Consider the following 26,189-nt stretch of genomic DNA (forward strand, 5'->3'; position numbering starts at 1 on the left):
TTTATCTACCTGCACTTTGATGTGCTTTCGAACTGCTAGGTTGGCAGGAACAGGGACCAGGCAACGGGAGCTCACCCCATCGCGGGGATTCGAACTGCCGACCTTCTGATCAGCAAGTCCTAGGCTCTGTGGTTTAACCCACAGCGCCACCCGCGTCCCTTCTCAATAGTATAGGGCAGTATATAAATTCAATAAATAATAATAATAGGATTGTCTTGCAATTCAACATGCACATGGCTGCAGTTGCAAAGATTGATCCATAGGAGTCAACTCCTAGGGGTCTTCAGCCCCTCAAATAAAATATTTGAGGGGGCTGCCCCCACAAAGTTGATGGCCATTGCCGTTCAAATGGTGTGTGTGCACCACATCATGTGATTGATTATGTGGGACTGGGCTTACCTGCCCCCCCTAATATTTTATTCAAGTTGGCACCCCTTGAGTGGAACAGCTGCTCCTGCAGGAAAGACTTGTCCCCCCCCCCTCACAAATTCACAGTGGGCTGCCCTTATAGCAGGGATAGGGTATCTTCTGGTATTGTGGGACTCAAACTCCCATCAACCCCACCAAGCATAGCCACTGGTCAAGGATGATGTTGCAGTCCAGCAACAGCTGGTGAGCCACCCCTACTCCATTGGGACAAACCACAATGTCACAGCGGTGGGGCAAGCATTTGAATTCTCTGGGTCTCTTAACCAGACAAGATGTTGCACAAAGCAGGGGGAGATTGGGATGAAAGTGAGGGGGGCAAATCCAGAAATTAGGTTGGTGTTGTAGCCATGAGGTTAGCTTGGAGACTTGGGGGGGGTGCAGGCTGGAAAAGGCCTTCCCAGGTGCAACAGAATTGTAGAGTTGGAAGGGACCCGAGGGTCATCTAGTCCAACCCCCTACAATGCAGGAATCTCATCTGAAGTATCCATGACAGATGGCTATCTAATGCCTGCTTAAAAACTTCCTCACAACCTCACAAGGAAGACCTTTCCACTGTTGAACAGTTCTTACTGTCAGAAAGTTTTTCTGTATGCTTAGTCAGAATCTCCTTTCTTGTAACTTGAAGCCATTGGTTCGAATCCTACCCTCCAGAGCAGAAGAAAACAATTTTGTTTCCTCTTCCATGTGACTACTTTCCCCGAAGTCAAACTAGTGGCAGAGAGGAGACTTGTTAATATGTCAACATGGGGAAAAGATATATTGGGGGATCAGGTTAAATGTCCACCTATCCTAGCCATCTGCTTCCAACAAAGGACAGCTCTGTGCCTCTGATGCAGCCTAGAATGGCATTAGCCTGTTTTGCCGTTGCATCACACTGTTGACTTATGTTAAGCTTGTGGTGCGCTGTGACCCAAAAATCCTTTCACATGTGCTGCTAGTTAGCCAGATGTCCCCCATCTTATATTTGTGCATCTGGTTCTTCTGGCTTAAGTGCAGAACCTTACATTTGTCCCTATTGAAATTCATTTTGTTAGCTTAGACCCAGTTCTCCAATCCGTTAAGGTCATTTTGAATTATGATTCTGTCTTCGGCGGCATTAGTTACCCTTCTCAGTTTGGTGTCATCTGCAGATTTGATGAGCATCCCCTCAATTCCTTCATCCAAGTCATTCATAAAGACGTTGAACAACAATGGGCCCAGGAGAAAACCCTGAGGCACCCCACTGGTCACTTTTTCTCAGGATAACAAGGAACCATTAATGAATACTCTTTGGGGCACCTGGTGTCATCCATATGTTTTCTGACTGAGCCTCAGCCAATTAGGCCAATGGTCAGGGGTGATGGGGACTGTAGTCCAGGGTTTCCCAAACTTGGGACTACTGCTGTTTTTTTGGACTACGACTCCCATCATCCCTCACTAGCAGGACCAGTGGTCAGGGATGATGGGAATTGTAGTCTAAAACAGCTAGCAACCCAAGTTTTGGAAATCCCGCCTGCAGTCTTAACAACATTTGGAGAGCCACAGGTTAGCTGCCCCTGCAGGAAAGACTTGCCCCCCCCCAAAAAAAAAATATATGGTTGTGCTTTCACATTAAAAGAAGCAGCAACATATAAAAATATATACATATAGAAATATGTACATTTACAAATGGCACTGGGCAGGAGGCAGGATACAGTTACTGTCAGGTTCATTGTTCCTGATTTATATGACTAATTGTAAGGGGGGGTGTTAAATGCAGTGCAAAGTTAAACAGCATGATGGACAGTCCCAGGTGGTGGAAGGGTGGAACTCAGATGAGTAAAGCTCAGTTTTCCTGACAGTTATTAACTGATAAATGCATGCTAGCTGCCCGCTGGTTGCAGGAAGTCCAGATGTCAAATAGGGTTGCCAACTTATGGAGGACAGGAAGCCTCTGCCATTAATGGCAACCTGATGAACAGAAGCTAGCAGCTCTTTACAAATATGTGCAGATCAAGCGGCTTGTAAGAGCAAAGCATTAAGGATAGTATAAGATGGGTAGCTCAGTTGGTTAGAGTATGGTGCTGATAATGCCAAGGTTGCAGGTTTGATCCCTGTAGGGGACAACTGCATATTCCTGCATTGCAAGTGGGTTGGACTAGATGATCGTCAGGGTCCCTTCCAACTCTACAATTGTATAATTCTATGGGCCACAACCAAAGATCCACCTAGAGCAGCTTTCTAATCTGTTGCCCTCCATTCAAAACATCTGGAGGGCACCAGGTTGGTGAACATTATGGTTCCAACAGTGATCTGCTGAAGCTCACAAACAGCACATGGAGGTGAAGAATGAACACATTAACTACCTCCTGCACCTGGTACTTAAAGATATAGTGCACCTATCTATGGAGGTTCAGTGTAGCTGTCACAGGTAATTGGAGCTGATATAAGCATAACACACTCTATCATGTCAGCTGTTAGTGGCATTTAATAAGAATTCACAGGGAGACATTTAATAAGAAGTCACAAAGGCAGTGATCTCCCCCCCCTCCTTTTATAGCAATATTTATTAGTTTCTTAAATAAATCTGCATTATTTTGTGCTTGCAAAGGTTTGTGTCTGGGAGAGTATGACGTTCTTGCTTGTGTTACTCAGGCAAGAGATGAAAGTTTGGTGTTGTTTAGATGTGATTCTTGATTGCTGCCTGTAGGAGTAATTGCATTGCAATTGCTTCGAGGTGGAATCAATTTCCCCAAATTGAGATTTTAATGGGAAGCTCACAAACGGCTGTTATGTCATGTGGTTTAAGGAGGCTTAGGGTTGCATTTATTCAAGGCGCAGGTCTTTTTCTTGCCCCCAACCCCCACCCCCGCAAGCAGACCAGGGAGAGCAGTGCCATCTACTGGGAACCAATGAACCTCAAACTGTATTTAAGCTTAGGAAGAAAGCAACCACTTGTAATTTTAAAACAGCGAACAAGCCACATAATTGATTTGACTTCTCTTCAAATGTAGTCATCATGCTGGTGCTTTTTTTGTGGGGTGAGGACTGTGTTTGACCAGAAGTCACATCAACTCTTTGTTCAGAAAAAAAATACAGACCAGACAAACCAGTGTCTGATGGGGACCTGGGAAGCCCGGGTTCAAATCTCCAGCCAGCCATGAAACTCACTGGGTGACCTTTGGCCAATCACTGTTTCTTAGCCTAACCTACCTCACAGGGTGGTTGTGAGGATAAAATTGAAGACCATGTATGTTTCCTTAAGCTCCTTGGAAGGGACATGGGGTATCAATGCAATGATGAATGCAACTAGCTTTTTGTTAGACCGTGGCTAACTCGATAATCTTTGGCATTCATTTAAAGAAGGGATGGCGAACTGTGGCCTTCCAGATGTTGTTCTGCTCTAAATTTCCTCGGCCCCAACCAGCATGGCCAATGGTGAGGGATGGGAGCAGCTGGAGTCCAAGAACTTAGGGAATGAGGCAGGTTCTCCACCTCTGAGTTAAAGCAACTTTGCATTAGATTGCCAGCTTCTTACTGGACCTGGGTTCCTGTGCTGTTACCAGCAGCTAAGCATGAATGAATTAGCCAGTGGCGGTGCTTATCTCTACACCGTGAAAAAGTTCACTGGTTGATTTCAGCAAATCAAAGCTGACGCTAAGGCACGGGAGCAGGCCAGGCTGCATTTTTTCTAGTCAGTTGAGAACCATAAATTTCATTTTGTGAACCGCCCTGAGATCTTATGATGGAGATCAAATAAATAGATAAGAATTCTGAATGAGAGTTCCTACTTCCAGACCTCGTTGCCTCAACACCCAGATCCTAAATACACTTTGGTTGTAGTGTCAAGCTCTGCGTGTCTTAATGGAGCATGCAGACCTTTGAGTTGCCGTTTAAAATCCTTGGAGGAGAAGAAGAGTTTGGATTTGATATCCTGCTTTATCACTACTCTAAGGAGTCTCAAAGCACACTGAATGTTTGTCCCATGAAATTATCCTGCCTTTCCTCTTTGTGAGAGAGCCTTTGCCATTTTTCTGGGGGAGTTTTGGGAAACCCCAAAACTGGAATCTGACCATTTGGCCCTGGAGAGCAGTGTTCATTTCTCATCATTCCACCCATATGATTGATTCTGTAAGAAGAGGCTTTTTCAACTGCCACATTTTAAATCTTTGGGTTTTCTGGGCAGTGGCGTAGCGTGGGTTGTCAGCACCCGTGGCAAGGCAAGTAATTTGTGCCCCCTAACCCGTGGATTTGCGCCCCCTAACCTGTGGATTTGCGCACCCTAACCCTAACCCCCAGATGTTGCGCCCGGTGTGGCCGGCCCCCCCTGCACCCCCCACGCTACGCCACTGTTTCTGGGTTGTTTTACAGCTGAAAAATCCTCCAGGTTTGTAACACAGTGGGATACATTTTCTTCATAGCCTCCCCTTCCGGTTCCACGCACCGATGATGCCCAGTTGTTTATTAGAGGTTTGCTGAGATGTGAAATGTGTGCAAAGGGGAGGGTATTGTTTAGGACTGGCTCTGAGGGGGGAATGGTAGAGAGGGGGGTGCACGGCAGACTGCTCCCTACAGAGAACAAAATATACAGAGGGAGAATCCCAGCCAACCCTCTGATGAACGGTTTAGAATAAAGCCTGCGATGTGTGAAGTTTATATCTCGTTTTGTAACGGCGGGTCTCCCGCAGGAGGCAAGTGCAGTGCCCGCCGCCAAGCTGTGTTGACAAGGAAGGCTTTGTTCTGTTGCAAATATCTCTCTGCCCTGTCAGGGAGGAGGTTGGTGAAGGGGCCACTGTCCCTCGGCTACTGGCCAGGACGGCATGCTCTGCCTCTACGATCAGCATAACATTTGCCTGGGAGTAGCAGGAGGGGAGAGTCACTGTTGCTTGCTGCTTGCTGTTGTCCTGCTTGCAGCCTTCCCAAAGCCACTGCTGGACTAGATGGGCCTATATCCAGCAGGCTCTCCTCCTGCCCTTTTGTGTGTGGTTGGGTCTTGCTGAGGAGGTGTGGGCAAGGAAAGGCTTAAGATCATAAAATGAGCCTGTTATGTACTGCGTTGAATAGGATCCAAATTGCAGCAGACTGATTGCTCCTAGAACAGTAGGATTCAGAATGCAGCAGTCTGATTGGTCCACAGGAGCCACCCAATCCAACTCCAGGTGGGAGTGAATCCGCAACCTGATTGGCCTATAGGAGAAACCTGGAATTAGCCAATCATGTGGGGCCCATTATTTAATGTATATAAAGCAGACAGTTCGGGGAAACATCTCCATTCCTCATTACTATGAGCTGAATAAAGAGCATGAAATCCACACTCGACTCCGAGTATATTTCAGAGCCCTAACGGATCAGGCCAATGGTCAATCTAACCCAAAGTTGGGTTTCCAGCTGATTTTGGACTACAGTTCCCATCATCCCTGACCACTGGTCCAGCTAGCTAGGGATGGTGGGAGTTGTAGTCCAACAACAGCTGGAGACCCGAGTTTGATGTAGCCAGACATGGTGTCCTTGCAGTGGCCAGTCAGGTAGAAGCCTATGGGAAGCCTCCAAGCAGAACCTGAGAGCAACAGCAAGTCTCCCCCTGGTGATTTCCACCAGCTGATATTCAGAGGCATACTGCCTTCAAACACACAGGGTTGTGGCCTAGCCATTGTGGCTAGTAGCCACTGGCAGCCTTATCCTCCTTGAGCTTGTCTAACCCTCTTTGTAAAGGCATTGTTGCCCCAAGAGCCCTGACTGTTAAGTCCAGTCACCAATGACTCTGGGTTTGCTGCGCTCATCTCGCTGTAGTGGCCGAGGGAGCCAGTGTTTTGTCCGCAAACAGCTTCTGGGTCATGTGGCCAGCATGACTAGCTGCTTCTGGCGAACCAGAGCAGCGCACAGAAACGCCATTTACCTTCCCACCAGAGTGGTACCTATTTATCTACTTGCACTATGATGTGCTTTCAAACTGCTAGGTGGGCAGGAGCAGGGAACCAACAACGGGAGCTCACCCTGTCACAGTGATTCCAACTGCCGACCTTCTGATCGGCAAACCCTAGGCTCTGTGGTTTAGACCACAGCGCCACCCGCATCTGTGCCACATTAATACCACTCAATTACTGTGATTTTAAAAAGCATGGCAATACTTGGTATGGCAATACATGGCAAAACAGTAGGTCAGGCTATGTTTGGGTGACCTGCATCCAGCAGCTTGACTTGCTATCCAGGCACAGGCTGTTGATGGACAACTGCACAGCCCCCTTCACTCTTCATTATTCCTTATCTATAAACTGGACTTGGGCAGACAACGCCTTCAGATAGAGGACTGTCCTCTGACAGCCTTTCAAACAGAGGACTTACCTTTGTAAAACAAGCCACACGGCCCCCCTGGCTGTTAATGACACCTTGACCCTTGCATTTGTTTTCCAACACAAGGATGATAAAAGTAAGGCGTCGGTGACAAAACTTTCTTCTGCCCCATTTTTAATGGCATTAGGCTGTTATGATCCACCCAGCTGAGGCAATGGACCCTCCCGAATATCCAGTGCTGAGAATAAACTCCTAGAGATGACTGACACTTCCGTGCCCTGCCTTAAGAGTTTCTCAGAGGCACACAGCTGTCCTCTGTTGGAAGCAGAGGACTGGATGGACATTTAGTCTGATCCTCCAATATCTCTTTTCCCCATGTTGACATATTAACATGTCCCCTTTCAGCAACTAGTTTGACTGAAGCAGACATCTGGGGAAAGCAGACTTCTGGCAAATCTTGCAGCCATCTCTTCCCTCTTGGTCCTGGGCGTGTGTGCTGGCGATGCTGATGAAACCAAACAGCCAGGGCCAGATTTGGCTTGGGGGCCTCTGCACAGGAACCTAGGAAGCTGCCTTCTACTCAGCCCAGCAATGGGGGAAACCTTTACCCTCCAGATGTCATCGAATTACAACTCCCCATCACGCCTGACCATTAGCCATGCTTGCTAGAGCTGGTGGGAGTTGTAGTTTAGCAATACCTGTAGGGCCAAAGGTTCCCCCACTGGTGACTTAGCTAGGTCAATGCCATCTACACTGACTGGCAGCTGCTCTCCAGGGCTTCAGGCTGGGGGCATTCCTAGGACTACCTGGAGATGCCAGGGATGGAATCTGGGACCTTCTGCATGCAAAGCCGATGCTCTCCCTATCTGCTGCAACCCCATGCCAATTAATCTGCCTTGGACTGAATCAGACCATTGGTCTATCTAGATCAGTACTGCCTGCACAGACTGGCAGCAGATCTCCAGCCAGGGGCCACTCACAGCCCTACCCAGAGAGACGCTGAGGATCCAACCTGAGACCTTCTGCATGCAAAGCAGATGCTCTACCCCTGCTGCGCCACAGCCCTTCCCCAGAGCTGCCCTCCTTCTCCTCTTGCTTCCTTTGGAAGGGGTGTTGGAGAGAGAGGCGGGGGGGGGGGGGAGCCTTCTCTGTCTCTAGATGGAGTGCTGGAATCCAGCTGTAACACATCTCTCCTCTCTCCCAACCCCCCTTCTTCACGTTGGCTCTGTAACCGGATACGTGCCTTGACTACGCGGGCGGGACCAGGCCTCTGAGTGGCCAGGCCCTGCCAGCAAGGAGCAAGACTTTACGCATTGGAAGGGAGCGCGCGGTGATTGATGGCTGGGGCTGTTTTCCAGGGAGAACGAGGCGGGTGGAATTCGGTGCGCGCTGTTCACTTCTTGCCCGGGCGCTTGGAGTTCCCCGCTCAGAGCCAGGCTCCGGTTTCCCCCTCCCCTCTGTGTCCTGCTGGTGCTGGTGTTTTATTTTTTATTTTCCCCTCCATGCCTCCTCTCCTGTTCAGTTGAGTTCTTTCCCCGCTCCTCCCTCCTTCTTACCTTTCTCTTTCTTTTTCCCTCTCTCCTTTTGCAAACCAAAACTCTTCTTCTAGGGAGAGGCTAGTGGTTAGAGCTGAAGCTGGATGGATGGGTATGGGGAAAGGGGCAAGCGGCCAAGCCCTTGGACTGATCCAGACCCTCTTTCTCTCTCTCTGCGTCTTCCCAACAGGTAAGGAGCACCAGCTCCCCCGCTTTTTTCTGTTTTGCATTAAAAAAAAAATCTTTGTGGGGGGGGAACCAGCTTTCCAAGAACTGCCTTTTCGGTTTCTCTCCCACCCTCCCTCAAGCCCCCAATCTGTGGGCCTCCCATTTGCTCTCATTTCACAGCACTTAGCCACATGTTGGAAAACCTGGTGGTGTTCAGGCACCCAGCCTGAATCGATCAGAGGCACACCAGACCCACCTCTTCGCAAATTTCTTTCGCTTCGCATCGGTTAGCCTAGAGACTTTTGTCCGCCACATCAAGATGCCTTTTTTGCTCAGCATAACTGAGAGGGCAGATGGATCCGGGTGGTTTGTAGCTGGGCTTCAGAGCTAACAAAAGGCACCGATAAAGTTTCCCCGTCCCATGGGTTCTCCGTCCCCAGAGCATTTTGCTTGAGTGCCCATGTGAGAATTGCGCGTCTCTGCGACAGAGAAGCAGAAGGGGATCCCTGACTACTACCTTACTCTTCCGTTAAAGGCTTTAGCGATGGCTGCGAGATCGAGAGAAAGCATTTGTACTCCTCCTCATGAGTGAAAGATCAAAAAACACACCATTTGGCACCTTGTTTCTTATGTTTGTTTGTTTTGCAAATGTTGACTTATAGACTTTTAAAAGCCAGAGGGATGGTGAGAAGGATATTTTCAAGTGATTTTGGTTGGGAAAGTTCTTGAACCAAATGTTTACATGTGCATGTCTGGAATATATGTGTGTACCTAAATTTGGGTTTGGTGGTGTTGCTCAGCTGTGTTATACCTGCGATGTAGAATAAACCAGATCCAAGACTGGGGTCCCAGATAGGCAAGGAATGAACCTCTTGACACATTTTTCTTCCTTTCTTTCTGGGACATGTTGGCAGATGCACTGATCTTGCTCAAACCTGCCACTTGTTGCTAAGTTGGAAACCTTTGCTGAATGCAAATATCTACTCAATATTGCAAAGCAAGAAAAAAAGAGGGGGGGCTGCCCGCTGTGAGGGGGATACACTGGCAGGTTTTTTATCGCCTCTTTATTATTATTGACCTGTAGCCTGACTTATTTGCTGTTGCAAATTTGCATGTTTTCTCTAGTAGCCAGAGTTAAGCTTTTCTCTGCTAACATTTGCGTCTACCTCCTTCGCTCCCCTCCTCTCCATCGGTTCCCCCCCCACACACACACACCTTTAATCCCATGGTTTGTTTTTACGGTGTCAGAAAAAGGAGCGGGTTTTCAGAATCACAGCTGAAAACGCCATCTGTTTCCAATGAATCCCCCCATTGGCTTTTCCACCGTGTTTCTGCCGGATTCTTGCTTGCAAATTCCTTCAAGCTATGAAAGCTTGTTTTTGTTGGGGGAGGGGAAAGTAACTTCACACAGGGAGAGTTGTTCCCTTCCAAAAACTCTCCAGTTTCTTTACCTCGAAGGTTCTCTCCCCCCCCCCCTTTTCGTTGAGGCAAGTGGGGGGGGGCGCAGAGAGCAGAAGGAATTATTAATTGCTCTAGGGCTTGGAGCTCCTGGTATAACTGCCATTTGTGCGTATATTGATTTATTGCAAAACTCTTCTTTGCAAAGTGTGAAGTGATTGGATGGGGGGGAGGGAAGTATCCTTTAAAACAAACACACACACACACACACACACACACACACAAGCAACACCCTGACTATTTGGTGTTTGTCTTGGTTGATCATGTAGCAAAAAAATCTCTCCTCTCTCTCCCCCCACCCCACTTCAAATCCGTTCCAAGCCTTCACACACTGAAGCAATTCCGATGAAATGCTTTGGAAAAACTCGAGAGAGCTCGGTTCCGCAGCCTTGGAATTGCCTTTCCAAGTGTGTGCACAAGCCAGCCCTCCCCTTCATGCAGATTTGCTGGGAAGGTGCTATCTGATCTGAGATATTATTGAATTCTTTCCCTGAGAAACGTGCTGGAGCCGGAGATCACCTTGCAAGAAGGAACTTGATCTTCGATCTGGGATGTGCAGCAGATTGTGTGCGATTCGTTATTATTCACCCCTGCGGCAATTAAGCTGTATTAATCACGATTGGCTCCGGGGCCTCCCTTTGTCAGTAGTCTGTGTTGGTTGGGAGTTGGGGTGGGAATGACGACTAGGGGGTTTGTGTTACCCTACAAGGATGGTGTAGGATTTAGTTGTCTTGCTCCTAGTGACTGACACATACACACAGCTTCTTAATAGTTCTGAGATAGTACACTGCAAAACTGCACTGGCTTCAAAAGAGAATTAGCCAAATTCATGGAGGAAAAGGCTTCTAGTCATCATGGCTATGTTCTAACCATGGAATCGTAAGTGGGGAGCATTGCTGTTGCACACTGAGTCCTTCTTGCAGTCTTCCCTTGGGGTGTCTGGCTGGCCACTGTAAGAACAAGGGTGCTGGACTAGATGGGCTGCCCGCCTGACCCAGCAGCCAGACTCTCTCTCTCCTAGCTAACAGAGTGTTGTGCTCAGCAGTGGCCGGTCTGAGTTCAAATCCTGCTCAGTTAGAAATTCACTTAAGTGGTCAGGCTCCACTCCTAGCTTGGGAACAGCTGTTTAGTGGGGGAAGTTTTATGCAGGCCTTCCTTTTGGTAAAAACGGCCTCTGCTGTGCTTCCCTTCTCAGAAGATATAAAAGGAGAAAGGAAAGTGGGGAGTGTTGTTGGCCCAGTTCTGTCACATCTCTGAAAGGTTGAGAGTGGAGAGCTTCCCCTGTTCTGCTCCTGCTTTGAGAGCACATCAGAAAGAAGAAAGCTTTTAAACACACACACACAGAGAAAGAGATTTTCTCGGTGACTCTAAAATCATTTCTCAAAGGAGTCTGTTGGGCACAACAAAGAATTGTAAAGCACTTTTGTGAGGCATTCATGCCATATATTTAAAGAACTATGATAACACTTCATGGTTTCCACCACACCTCCAAGAATTATGGGAGTTGTAGTTTGCTAAGGGTGCTGAGAGTTGTTAGAAAGTTGCTATTCCTCTCATAGAGCTACAATTTCTACAGCAGTTTTTACAGGAATGGTAGTTCTGTGAGGGGGAATAGGGACCTCCTGACAACTCTCTGCACTCTTAAGCTACAGCTCCCAGAATTCTTTGAGGGAAGCCATGGTGGTTTAAAGTAGCACCACAATGTTTATAATGCATGTTGTGAATATGGGCATACTTTTCTTTAAAAAATTGTAAATTATAGCAAAAAAGGGAAACTTTTACATAAAAGAAATAACAAGAAAACAAAGTGCCAAAATCATATGTAATATAAGATCCGGCAGAAGACAAAACAATTAAAATGTTTTCTGTGCAACTTGGCACTTCCTTAAACTAAGGAGTTCACATACAGACTTGCCAAATGGGGAAAAAATGAAGGAACGAAGAGTTAACATCATTATTTCCCTTTGTTCCCAATTAGTAGTAGTTCAACAGAAACGTACCTGAACATATTTTCACAAAATCTACCCTTTGGAATAAGCAGGAGAGGCCATATGGCTACAGACTTCTTTATTGGTAGATAAAATAAAAAGTCATGTCCTATGACCAAAAAAAAACCACCACCAGTCTCTTACAGCATATGCTCTAGCTACTTTCAACTTTTGGGTAGAAGTTTTCTAGAAGAGCAGTTTGCCAGACTTTTGAATACTGGTAATCGTAAGTTATCTGAATCAAATGTCTCCCAGGGTTTTGCCACAGTTCCTCTTGCTGATGTTAACGGGTATGAAATGGGTTCTTTATTCTTTAGGTCCCTGTCCACATCTATATGTGTGGTGTGAATGTGGCCATACTGAGCCCTTCTGCTACCAAGTACTCTCCTGATGATTTGACTCTGCTGGGCTGAGGATGATGGGAGGGCAGCAGGTTGGGGAAGGCTGGTCCATAGAGTGTCAGCGGTGGCCTTGATGGATCTGCAATCTGACTTGGCCAGCGCATGACACACAGCCCTTATTTGTAGATTGATTTTTGTTGATTTATTTAAACATTTACAAATCATACTTTCCTGTACAATACCACAAGGCAGTTATGCAGACACTGTATTTCAATAAAAATGTCAGACGTTTCTGTGAGACCTGACTGGTGCACACTCTCCAATTCTCCAAGGCCTGTTTGAATAATACACATGACTCACAGATTGCATGGGGGTTATATTCTGGGTACTGTGCATAAAAGCTGAAATCACTTATAGCCAGAACAACACCAGAACTTCTATCCCGCCCCCCGCCCCCCGGCGCAACCATCCCTAGCTTTCCCATGCAAAGTGAACAGCTTTTAAGCTTTCTGCTGTGTGTGTGTGTGTGTTTAATTTGTGTGATTTCAGCTGGCCGCCCACCAAATGCGTAAACCTGAAATTGTGCTTGTTAAATGCATGTAAGTTGCGAGTTACCTGTCTTTAGAAGATGTCTAAAAGCGAGCAGGGATGGCTCATTCCAAACTTGTATTGGGTGCCTCGCAAGACGAAATTAATTCGTTCCGCGAGTTGTGTCGTCTAGCGATTTTTTCGTCTTGTGGAGCGCGGATTCGCTGGGTATTAACGGCTTTAAGAAAAAGGAAGCAAACTCGCAAGACGTTTTCGTCTTGCGAAGCAAGCCCATAGGGAAAATCGTCTTGCGAAGCAACGCAAAAAAATGAAAAACCTTTTCGTCTTGTGAGGCATTTGTCTTGCGAGGTACCACTGTACTTGCCACACTATAAACTTCGGGTGAACTACTGGGCCCAGTTCAAGGTGTTAGTGGTGTCATAGAAAGCCCTATATAGTTTGGGATCCAAGTACCTAAAAGAGCACCTTCTTCAATATCAGCCCTGTGACTGGCAGGTCATGTTGGTGATGCCACCATTAGGGGCTGTAAAGTTGGCGCTGACCTGTGGCAGGGCCTTTTTGGTGGTGGTTCCCTGGTTGCGGAATGCCCTCCCTTCTAAGTTGCACCTGTCTCCATCATTAGTTACTTTCAGAAGGAATTTGAAAATGTTCCTGTTTACCCAGGTGGCTGAAGAATACCGTTCTTGGCAACCCTAAGATTGGATGAAATAATGTTTTTAACTGGCTTCAGAATGTTTCAAATTGTAACTGCTCTTAGATGTTTTTAGTGGGTCATTGTTTTTGGAAGGTTTAAGCTGTTTTTGAAGGGTTTTGTTTATAAATCGTGTATCCGTTTGCCGTCCAGGGCTCCTTTGGGAGGAAGGGCAAGATATATATCCAAGGAATAAGAAATAAAGAATTTATCACTGGAAGTGTCCCATCAGAAGACCTCAGTGGTGGAGGTGAAGGATAAGAAACCAGGCAATCATTAGGGTGCTTTGAGCCTATGCTGTTTAGAGCTTTGTGAATTAACAAAAGAATATTGAGCCTGGTCTGGCAGCAAAACTGCAACACCCATGCAGCGTAAACCTTTTCGCAGTGACGTGATCCTGGGGAGGTCTTCATCCTTGAGTATGGGGGTGTGTGCATAAATATGTCACTGAGACTGGAATTACTGGCCTGGAGGACGGACAGGTTGTGGAGGAGAGGTGGCAGGAACCGGGAGATCATCTGTTGCCTTGGATGAGCTGCGTGGGCAGGGTTTTGGGAAGGGAGACGTAGGAGCCAAAAACCACAGGAGGGTGCTGCAAAATTGGGGTTGTGGTACATGAAGGCGAGAGGCTGGAAGCGGGACTGAGGCCCTGGCGCAGCTCGCTTGGCTCGGAGGAGCTGGATTTGCTCTCACTCGTCAGCTTAATGAGCACCGGGCCCCGGCTCCTTTCACTGGGACTCAGATTTGCTCGTAAAATAGTTTTAAAGGCTCTGCAACCTGCAATTGTCAAATATCGTAATTAAGAATGGAAATCCCGTAACAGTGCCATTTTTTAAAAAAAAATGATAATAAAAAAGAACAACCCAGCCTAGAGTAAATGTTAGCACAGCTTTGCATCCATTTTGAACAGAAATGGACGGAAGAGAACTATAGATCATGGGTAGGCAAACTAAGGCCCGGGGGCCGGATGCGGCCCAATCGCCTTCTAAATCTGGCCCACGGACAGTCCAGGAATCAGCGTGTTTTTACATGAGTAGAATGTGCCCTTTTATTTAAAATGCATCTCTGGGTTATTTTGTGGGGCCTGCCTGGTGTTTTTACATGAGTAGAATGTGTGCTTTTAATTAAAAAGTATCTCTGGGTTATTTGGGGGACATAGGAATTAGTTCATTTCCCCCAAAAAAATATAGTCTGCCCCCCACAAAGGTCTGAGGGACAGTGGACCTGCCCTCTGCTGAAAATGTTTGCTGACCCCTGCTAGACGGTCCTTGGCATCTCCGTGTCGGACTGGAAGAGACCCCTTGCATGAATCCTTGGCATGCTGCTGCCAGTCAGTGTAGACAGTACTGAGCTAGATGGACCAATGATCTGACTCGGTAGAAGCCAGCTTCCTATGATCACATCCGGGAAGGTATTGTCCGTTTAACCAGGGCTTCCACAGGGTGTGTTGGTGTCATTGCGGTGGAATTGAATTCCAAGGCAGATGTGTTTTCTTGGGTGACGTCACAGGGTTGTTAGCACAGAAAGTGCTGGTTGGCTACTCTTATAGAGCAGTGGCAAGCAACCTTTATGTCCCCGAGGGCCAAATGCAGCAATGGTTGAGAAGTCAGGGGCCGCTTGCCAGAGGGCTACATAACTACAAAGGCTCATTCGCATGTATGCATCCACATGTACACACACGTGTGATTGCGATGGGGAGGACGTTGTGTGTGGGACTGACTCTCTCCTCACAACCACAAGCATGGGAGCTATACAGTGGTACCTCGGGTTACAGGCGCTTCAGGTTACAGACTCCACTAACCCAGAAATAGTACCTTGGGTTAAGAACCTTGCTTCAGGATGAGAACAGAAATCGTGCTCTGGTGGCAGTGGGAGGCCCCATTAGCTAAAGTTAGCTTTCAGGTTAAGAAAGTTTCAATTTAAGAACGGACCTCCAGAACGAATTAAGTTCTTAACCCGAGGTACTACTGTATAGGGATGTAGGGAGTCGGACAACTGGTCCTTCTAGTTCAGCAGCTCTCCAGGGTTTCAAGCAAGGTTCTCTCCCAGCCCTCCCTGGAGATGGTGGGGATTGAACCTGAGACCTTCTGCTTGCAAGGCAGATGCTCTACCACTGAGCTATGGCCCTTCTGTACTGCCAGGCAGTAAAATTTGATGGGGGTAATTTGGCAGTGGGAAGTGAACCTCAGGATTGCACAGGTGGAATATGCCAAAGGACCTCCCTACCTGTTCTGTCTCCTACTGTTTCTAGCCTTTTTGAAAGCTTGCAAGCCAGAGCAGATAGCCGAGGGCTAGTGCCTCGAGTAACAGAGCTTCTATTTAACAATCGCTGCTAGTAATAATAGCGATAAGGGCTGCCATGCTGAATGAGATCAAAGGAAAAGTGACAGCTTTATATTCTTGCCTTGCAGGGGGGTTGGACTGGATGATCCTCAGGGTCCCTTCCAACTCTACAATTCTATGATCCTGTCATACCTGATGCCCACTGTGGTTTCCAACAGAAAAGCCTGGCAGATGACAGCGACAAAGTTGTGCATAAAGACATCCATAATAGCCTTCCTTGTCCCTTGTCCCTTGTTAACCGCTAGTTCACACACTTATTTGATGTGTTTACTTATCATTTACAGTTGTACCTCGGGTTAAGAACTTAATTCGTTCTGGAGGTCCGTTCTTAACCTGAAACTGTTCTTAACCTGAAGCACCACTTTAGCTAATGGGGCCTCCTGCTGCCGCTGCGCCGCCGGAGCATGATTTCTGTTCTCATCCTGAAGCAAAGTTCTTAACCCGAGATACTATTTCTGGGTTAGCGGAGTCCGTAACCTGAAGCATATGTAACCTGAAGCGTATGTAACCCGAGGTACCACTGTATACCCCAACCTTCAAATTACAGTTATGCTCCCAGAGCAGCTAACAGAGCAGTAAGAAATAATAATAATAATTTATTGTTATTTAACAACAACAACAACAACAAACAAAAACAAACAAACAAATAACGTACAATGATGATGGTGATTTATTCACTTTGTTACCCACCCTTTGCCGTAAGGTCCCAATGTGGGTTACAGCAATTTAAGATGCAATACTGAAGCAGTCTAAAACAAAGGTCTAAAGCAAGTTGTGGTTCACAATTAGTTCTTTATTCATGTGGTCCACAGTGTGTGTGTGTCTGTAAAAACCAGAATTAAAAAGCATACAGTATCTAACACAGCACATAACAGTTGCTACAACAGGCATGCAAATTATTAAGTGGTCCACCAAGACCCTCTGTGATTTTCGAGTGGTCGGTAGTTTGAGAGCCGCTGAGCTAAAACCAACCACAGTCCCAGGAACAGGGTGCATCAACACTAACACTGCAATACAGCAGTCCTGATACAGATGGATGCATTCTGACTTAACACAGCCAACAAAGAAAACTAAACTAAACTAAAGCAACAACAGCCCATTCAAATGGATGGCAAAATCAAATTGCTCTTAAGAGTTAAAAAATAATTAAATGCTTACGTTAGCTGTTCTTATAAGCCTGGGAAAACGGAAGGGTTTTTTGCCTGGCTCCTCAGTTAGGTGTGGAGGAGCTTACATTTCTCAGCCTGGGGGCTGTATTGTCCTCTGGGGCAATCTTGGGAGGGGGGGCACTGGCCAGCGGTGGGTGGGGCCACAAACATGAATCTTACCTTTGTACAGTAGGGCTATTTTCCTCACATGCTCACACACCTCTCATCAAGGCAAGCAAGGGGCATTATCACAGTTCAAGGGTGATTTCCAGTTCCTCACCACTGACCTAAAGTGATAGCAAGGAAGTCTCCTTGGGGAGAGCACTTCCAAGGCATATAGACTAGAGTCACCACGAAAAAGGTTCTGCTTCCGTCCCAGAGAAATGGCTCCTTCTGGGCAGTGTGTTCTCTGATGTCGTGTAAAGGTGCAAGGATATAGTGTAAGAAACCCAGGGCTGCCAGCAAAACGGGGGTCCTGGGTCAAGGTCCTCCACCCCAACAGATTATGCATGGTGAGTGTATAAATAAATTCAGGGTGGAGAAAAGGAAGGACCTTCATTAACACTACTTATGGAAGTCACTGCCAGGCGTTTTGATGATGGCCACTGGCTGAGATCACTTTGGTAGGGGATTCTCAAATGCAGGGAAAAGACTTGACCTATCAGTGACTATTAGTTCAAACTCCAGTTTCAGATGCAGTATACCCTTGGAAACCACATGGAAGAGGATCTTTGTCTTCATCTGTTTTTAGGCTTCGTAGTGAAGGCCTGTCTAAACAATACAGTTTTCAGAAGACATCTAAAAGAAGGCAGGGAGAAGCTGCTGAGGGTCTGCACAGGGCAGTGCTTGCCACAATAAAAAATCACTCCCAAGGTCAACCAAACCTCAGGGGCTTCATGGGGATCTCCAGAAGTTATCATAGATATCCTACAATCATAGAATTCGAAGTGACCCTGAGGATCAAGTCCAATGTCCTGCAAGGCAGGAATATGCAGTTGTCCCATATGGGGATCAAACCTGCAACCTTGGCGTTATTAGCACCACACTTTATCCAAGTGAGCTATCCAGTGCCCCATTGGAGAGTCTCAGTGATCAAGGTGGAGCTTGAAGGATCAGATGGTCTTTAAGGTGCTTTGGGCCCAAGTTGTTCAGGCCTTTGTGAATGAACCCAAGAACCGGCCTGGTAGCAAATAGGCAAGCAATGCAGCAGAGGAGTTACCAGTGCATGGAGCACTGTGGTCTGGCTTGTTGCGGTCCAGTGTGTTAAGCCAGCCTGCAAGGGGTGACTGGATGGAGAAGCTCACTTGCTCTGCCTCAGCAACCCCAGTTGCCGTTCTCATTGCTCTCTGCCAATTGGAGAGCTGCAGTCTGAAGGATGGAGCCTTCTCTGCCAGGGGAACGTGAACCTCCGCAGGTACAGGAGGCAAGCAGGCAGAGCTAGTGCGCTTGTTCCCAGAACTACAACTCTGCGCACCAACAGAATGCCTCAGGCGTGAGGATGGCCCTGGGTGGCTGGGTAGATAGGTTCAACTGCCAAATCAAAACCTGAGTCCACATAAAACTGAAATGCAGCTATCCTTCAAAATTTCTGCTTCTCTAAATGTTGCGATGCCACTTTCAAGCGAAAAAAGGAGGTGCAAAAAAGCACATGTTATGGGAAGGTGTGCACAGGAGAATATGCATGTTTGTGAAATTTGTGATATTAGAGAATCGTAGAGTCTTAAAATCACAGAATCGTAGAGTTGGAAGGGATCGCATCAAGTCCAATTCCCTGCGATGCAGGAATCTTTTGCCCAACGAATGCACCATAAAAATGCACGATATTAGGGGCGAAAAAATGTGTGCATTGGGAATGCAGAGGGAAACGTATGCCTTTTCATTAGAAAAAAAAAATGTTACAAAACTGATGAAGAAGAGGAAAATGAGAAAGGAAAAAATGAGAAAGTGAGAGAAACCAACATGGACAGATTTTCCCCTCCCTACTGCGGAGGGCTTTGTGTGAGAACACGACTCTGGGCGATGCTGGATGATCTGATCTGATGTAGTAACAGCTGCCTGGCTTGCTGTCCTCCTACTCACGGCTTCCCTGTCAGTGATAGCCACAGATAAGAACACGAGACAAGCCTTGCAGGATCAGGCCAATGACCCATCTAGCTCAGCATCCTGTTCTCCCGCTGGCTGACCTGATGCCTGTGGTTAAGCCCATGGCCAACCGCCCTCTGCCCACCTGGGATTCCAAGCAACCAGCATTCGGAGGCAGTAACGCCTCCAACTGTGGAGGTAGAATGTAGCCATCTTGACTAATAGGTGGTGTCAGGAGAGGAGGAGAAGGGAAGGGCTATGAGAGGAACAGGGGGACAGAGAGGGGACCCAGACATGGTCCTAGACGCAAGCTTTGGATGTGCACTTGAAAGGATAACCATCTTCAAATCAAGGTTGTAAATCGCCAGTTGCTGTGGCTATTTAAGATTCAGCTCTGAAGGGATCCAGTTCTCCTCCTTTCTTGGTCACAGCATCTGGGCAGGTGTGACGATCGGCTAAAAACTGTGGCCTAGTAACTTGCGTAGGTTATTGGCATGGATATTTGGCTGATGAATGCTGCTGACACATTCTCTTAACACATGAAGCCCTCCTTAAAAGTGCACTTTTTCCCACACCAACCTCTCCGCTTCCAGATGAGCTCTTGCTTAGACAACTAGATCTTGCAATAATACTTCAGCACTTCTGAAAGATGTTCCAGTGAGTTTCTAAGGGAGTGGGGACAGGAAGGGAGTTTTGCGGTGCAGGGACATCAGCAGAAACCCATTTCCCGCAAACGATTTGCCTCTCGATTTTGCTGAGAAGCCCAAGTTGTTGGGCTCTGCCAGACACCCATTTTTATTCTTCTTTTTTAATCTTCAGCTCTTGATCCTTTATACCCCACCCTTCACTGGAATCAACACCTCCGCCTGAGAATGCTGCAATGTTTTGGCAGTGATCTGTTGTATGCATTTGTTTTTGTTGAGAGTTATGTGCCTGGGGCTCTTTTCCTGTACTCCTTTGGGATTGCATGTGTGCAAGGCAGAGCAAACGTGTGTGTGTGTGCGCGCGCGCGCGCGCATTGAGTTGAGCTGAACAATCCAAAAGCATGAGTTCCCACAATGAAGCATCTTCCTGCCAATAATTTCATGGTGGAGGCAAGCTGAAGCCTCTTGAAGTCCCTGGAGCTGGAGTGAAATATGCAGGTGTTATTTATATGCAAAATCCCCACCATAATGCAAGATTGTTTACTGCAAGAATCCAATAGAATCTGCACTGTGTGTCTACACATGGTGGCACCCAGAGTAGAGAACAAGGGTTTTTAAAAAAATCATTTTATTTTAACTTGCATCCCACCTGATTTTCAGAAGAAACTCAAGGCATCTAGCAAATCCAGACATCATAACAATATTAAAATATATATTGCAATCCCTGCTTCCAAACCCTGTCATAACATCAAAGAATCAACTTTAAAAAACAAAGCCAAAACTATAGTAGCAATTCCAAAAAGGGCAATCGGGATTAAAACATAGGAACAGAAAATGAAAAACCTTTATCTTTACTAGTTGCCTAAAATACTATATTGGTGGGTCCTCCTGATATACCTGAGTTGGCACAGGGTAGGCATCACTGTGAGAAAAAAAGGGTCTTACTGTGAAAGGTTTTGCCATCACAGCAGCTGTTTCTCCAGGTTTTGCCAACCTGGTGCCCTCCAGATGTTTTGGACTAGAGCTCCGATCAGCCCCAGGCAGCACATAAACCAATCTTTGCCAGGCCTGGGGCATTTCCAAGTGGCCTTTTTATCTGCTCTGATTGGTTTTCGGGAAAGAATAGAAAACAATGGCTGTATAGCAAGCACACATCCTGATTTGTTTGCACAGAGATTAGATGACATTGCATCAACGAAGGTGTTGCCCCACACTTTCTGGTAACTTTCCTTATCGCAAAAAAAAATCCAGTCTTTGGAGGGAAGCAAATTCATTGTGCAAGACCTCCCATTCAGCTGTAATTGTGCAACCTGACGTTGCTGGTATGTGATTGAATCTTGCCTGAAAATTGGGACTGTCTTGAAGTGCCCCTTGTTGCTTTCTAGCTGCTAAGGGAAGATTGTGGAGGGGGGGGGGAACGCTCTTTTAAAATGGTCTACTATATCAGCCATGGACTTGGTGGTGCCATTCAGGTCTGTAATGTAAAAAAGGGAAAAATCATTTTTTCAAGCCCGGGTTTATGATTTCACTTCCTATAAACACTCCTTTTCCAAAGGCTTTGAAGTTTACCTTATGGAGTTTTTTTGGGGGGGGGTATTCCTCCCTGCCTATGAGGGTGCCTTGCTTTGATTGTTGGCTCAGGGTTTCGCAAACTTGGATCTTCAGGCTTTGGACTGCAGCTTCCAACTTTGGACTGCAACTCCCATCATCCCTAGCAAGCAGGAACAGTGGTCAGGGATGATAGGAATTGTAGTCCCAAAACAGAGTGAGGAAAAGTTGGAAGTGAGATGCTGTGTTCTAGAGGAACCATGTTCTGGTCCTTAGGCACCATCTCGTAGGGGCCATGGTGGCTTCGGCCCCCACAATAAAGTATTTGAGGGGGCTGGGCCTTTGGGGGTGAAGTCAGACTGTTCGAAGGTTACAGCGCCTGCTGTGGTTGTGGAGACCGATGCAGGAGAGACATGTTTAGTTTCAGCTGGGGCAGATGAAGGCATCCAGTTGTGCTGCTACAGATGCATTGCGGTGTTTCTTCTCTCTGCACTCCTCCCCACCATCATTCCTTCTCTGGTCATTGCTGTGGGTGCACAACCTGACTATCTCTCTTTTCTGCAACCACAGGGTGAGGTTGATGTGGCCAACCTTCTTCTCAAATTTGCATACTGTTTAACGGGCCTGGTCTCCAAAGCCAGCTTCCCATAGGGCACATCCTTGCGGAACATCTCTTTAGTTTTTAAAGGAATTTTAAAAAAATCTAACTAACTTGGGTTTAAGTGAGGAGGGATATTCAGCTCCTTAGAGCACAGGTGAGGTACTCTCTGTATCCAGGTCTTGAGACTCTCCTCAGACTATATTCCTTACCAGTCCTCTGCCCACTTTCGCTTCTGGTCCATGCTGCCCAGTTGTCCACATGGGAATGTGTCACTCAGGCTGGGAAAACCAGCCCCGCTTTATGAGGAAAGGCAGGAAGGATGCAAATGTCAAGAACATTGTGGAATCCCAGCCCTAAAATCTTCCAGGTGCCCCCCTGCCTCCGAAAAAGATTCTTTGCTCTCTGCACCCTGCAACCTCTGCTCCATTACACAATAAAAATTGCCATGTAAGGAATGTTGGCTCTGTTTTCACCCCCTCCTCTACTTTCACGCCTCTCCCTCTGCTCTTGAAATCTGACCCGATTCCTTTGCACGTGGTGGTAACTTTATTGGCCTGTATTGGAGTCCTCCTTTTCTTTTTCACCCAAAAGATTTCGCAGATTTCATTGTCTCTCTTCCTTCAGCCAACCCCTTGGCTAGGGTCTCTGGGGGTCTTCCCACCCTTCCCCCAGTCTCTTTCCCCCCCTTCAAATCAGTTTTATGGGACCCTTTCCCCCTGCTCCCTGATTTTTTGTCATGCAAACAAGCCTGTGATAATCGCCCTATTCTTTGGCAAAGGTCTTCAGCTCAATGATTAGCAGTTCAAAGGCTCAGAAGCTTAATGGCCTGTCAGGGCCGGCCCACAAACCCCATTCATTCCTGCTCTGGTCATTGGCAGGACCGGCCTGCCTCCTGTGGGTCCCTTTCAGCCCTTCCATGCCTATGGAGGGGCGCTGTTCAAAGCAGGCATCAATCACCACCAGGGCAGGAGGGCTGGGGCAAGGGAGGCTCCAGGCAACAGTAGCTAGTGTATAGGGAAGAGGTTGTCTCCCTCTCATATAATACGCAGCAGTTGGAACAGCTCAGTCGGTAGAGCATGAGGCTCTTAACCACAGGGTTGTGAGTTTGAACCCCATCTTGGGCAAAAGGTTCATGCATTGCAGGGGGTTGGACTAGATCAGGCATCCCCAACCTTTGGCCCTCCAGATGTTTTGGACTACAATTCCCATCATCCCTGACCACTGGTCCTATTAGCTGGGGATCATGGGAGTTGTAGGCCAAAACATCTGGAGGGCCACAGGTTGGGAATGCCTGGACTAGATGACTCTTGGGCTCCCTTTCAATTCTATGAATTCTTTAGGGGAAGCCATGGCTGCTTAAAAGGGGTAGTGCTTTAAATGTATGGTGTGGATGGCCTGATGTTCTCTGCCTTTTGTATGCCTTGCATCCTGTTCTCACAGCCTCTGGCATAACCTGGGTGCAACAGCCCCTCTCCCCACTTGTTATTCTCAGCAACTGGTATTCACACCCCCAAACTTGGAAAAATATATGCCAGCCTTGGAGCTGATGTATGTATTTTGGACCAATTACAGTGGTACCTTGGGTTAAGTACTTAATTCGTTCCGGAGGTCTGTACTTAACCTAAAACTGTTCTTAACTTGAAGCACCACTTTAGCTAATGGGGCCTCCTGCTGTCGCTGCGCCGCCGGAGCCCGATTTCTGTTCTTATCCTGAAGCAAAGTTCTTAACCTGAAGCACTATTTCTGGGTTAGCGGAGTATGTAACCTGAAGCGTATGTAACCTGAAGCGTATGTAACCCAAGGTACCACTGTAATGCATTATGGCAGATACTGTCATAGACTAAAGTTCACTTCATTGGCAGATCAGCACATGGGTTTATCTTGCGCATGACAAGCAGTGAGGTTAGAGCAGTGATTGCCAAACTTGGCCCTCCAGCTGTTTTGGGACTACAACTCCCATCATCCTGTTAGCTAGGGATGATGGGAGTTGTAGTCCCAAAACAGCTGGTGGGCCAAGTTTGGCAATCACTGGGTTAGAAGGCAATGAAATGCAAGAGAAATATGCAGGCTACCATGCTAAAGCTTAGAGCTGCCTTCCCCAGCCTGCTGCACATCAGATGTTTTGGACTACAACTTTCCCAGGCATCAGGCAGCATAGTTCCATCGGCAGAGCATAAGACCCTTAATCTCAAGGTTGTGGGTTCAAGCCCCACGGGTGAAAGATTCCTGCATTGCGGCGGGTTGGAGTAGATGATCCTTGCGGTCCCTTCCAACTCTACAATTATGTGATTCTATCTGTGGGGCACCAGCTTGGGGAAGCCTATCTTCGATGTGTGTAATGGTTACGTGGCCGTTTGAAAAGCAAACACAAACATCCCGGGATTAAAGCCTGCAGCAACATCCTGCATTTATTTATCCTCTGTGCCCGTGCGGACTCAGACCGTGCACACAGCCAGATAATACTGGATTTGCTTTTGCGCAGACTGTGGCACAGGGCAGCCTCTCGTTTGGCTCACCCGCCGCCTGCCCCCCACTGCACCCCCAAGTCCTGTGGTTCAGTTTTTCCTTCTCCCTGAGCATTTGGAGCCAGCGAGGCCAGCTCCTGTGCTAAGTCATCCGCGGCCGAAACGCAGATGTATTGTGAGTTGATGGAAAATGGATTATGTGAAATTGAACAAACAGGGTTTTCTTGGCTTCGGATCAAATCCGTTTGTCCAGAGCTGCGCCAAAGCTGCTGGCTGTACGGAGCATGTTGCCCTGAGGGTGGGTGGAGAGGAGGGGAGGAGATGGAGTTACGGCTAGCAGGCATTAGCCCTGCCCAGATTCCAGATGGGAGACTGGGGGAGCGGTGGGAAGACAAAGAAGACAGGATCCCCACAATCTAGACTGCACCGATTCACTAGCCAGAGATGGCTGTGCTCTGCCTCCACAGCCAGAGACAGTACAGTGGTACCTCGGGTTACAGATGCTTCAGGTTACAGACTCTGCTAACCCAGAAATAGTACCTCGGGTTAAGAACTTTGCTTCAGGATGAGAACAGAAATCACACGGCGGCAGTGGGAGGCCCCATTAGCTAAAGTGGTACCTCAGGTTAAGAACACTTTCAGGTTAAGAACGGACCCCCGGGACTAATTAAGTTCCTAACCCGAGGTACCACTGTAAATGCTTCTGAATACCAGTTGCTGGAAGCCACAGGCAGGGAGAGTCCTCTGGTCCTGCTTGTGTGGTTCCCACAGGCATCTGATTGGCCACAGTGAGAACAGGATGCTACACTAGATAGGCCATTGGCCTGATCCAGCAGGGTTCTTGACTCAGAGCAATTGGGGGCAGCTGCAGTGGCCAGTGTTAGAAACTCAGATATTTAAGCCAGGCACCAAATAGCTCCTTCAACCAAGGTTACAGTCACCCAAACTGAACGTCTAGTTGCCATTTTGGGGCAAGGCTGCCCAAAAGTCTTGTTTTTCAATCACGACTGTGATTGATTCTGTTCCGATGGCAGCATTGAGCTAGGTTAAGAAAGTTGAGAATGTAAAAGAAGAAAAGTCACTTGATCCAGGGACAGTCCACATCTATATAGGCCTGTTCCTACCGCTTTCTTAATGGTGACATGGACCATTCATAAAATGAAATAATATTTTTCACAACTGTGAGCCGGGCAGATGGGTAAGTGAAGACATGTGATGACAATTCACTATAACATTGTTCTCAGGCTGCACAGAAAAAGCATTTGGGTTCCTGAAATTCATTCTGACTGTGCAGATAAAATACAACTGATAGAATTCCACAGGATGTGGTATTCGTGATCCCCAGGCATTCATCTCTAGATGGTGGAGATGTCAGACATCAAGAGGATAAGGGAATGGTTTGTGTAGACTCCCAAGGGTCAGCCTGGGAGGAGGTAGTTACGTCACAAGGCTGAGGTTCCTGACTCCTACAGTAATCCTTACAACAATCCTTGGACTGTAAGCTGATTGGGGCAGGGACCTCCCCTCTTATACTATGTACGTCCTACACAGGTCCTTAAATTCTGCTGCAAGGATGATTGAGATAATGTGAGCTGTGTGCTTTGTACACCTACAATCCTGCCCAGCTGGGGATTTCGGAGCAGAGAATTCTGGATTTACACCTCTGGCTCTCGGCTAAGATAAATATCACCACCTCTCACACCACTATCCAGCCTGGATTTCCCTTGTGGTATTGTGGGGTGTCAGCATAGTTGCTGTAATAGATTTCTCCTCTGCTGTTTTGTGCTACTCGTTCCACATGTCTCCCTCCCTCTGTGCGCGCGCACGCACACACACACACATACACACAGAGCAAATTGAGGGATCTTGACTCCTCTGCACTAGCGGGCCAAGGGGGTTGAGTCACGCTGGTGTTTTGCAATCTGAAGGCATTGGCACTGAGCAGAGGTG

At 47.3% G+C, this 26,189-nt stretch overlaps 1 protein-coding gene across 1 annotated transcript in view; it reads left to right on the forward strand.

The window, feature by feature from the left end:
* Positions 1–26,189, forward strand: part of RGMA (repulsive guidance molecule BMP co-receptor a) — a 35,849-nt gene that overhangs the window by 1,847 nt on the left and 7,813 nt on the right. The window contains exon 2 of the mRNA XM_083586812.1: positions 8,288–8,403. Within this exon, the coding sequence (XP_083442938.1) occupies positions 8,288–8,403 (116 nt within the window). The remainder of the gene's footprint in view (positions 1–8,287; positions 8,404–26,189) is intronic.

Source organism: Podarcis filfolensis (assembly GCF_964270895.1).
Source record: "Podarcis filfolensis genome assembly, chromosome: 14".
NCBI lineage: Eukaryota > Metazoa > Chordata > Lepidosauria > Squamata > Lacertidae > Podarcis > Podarcis filfolensis.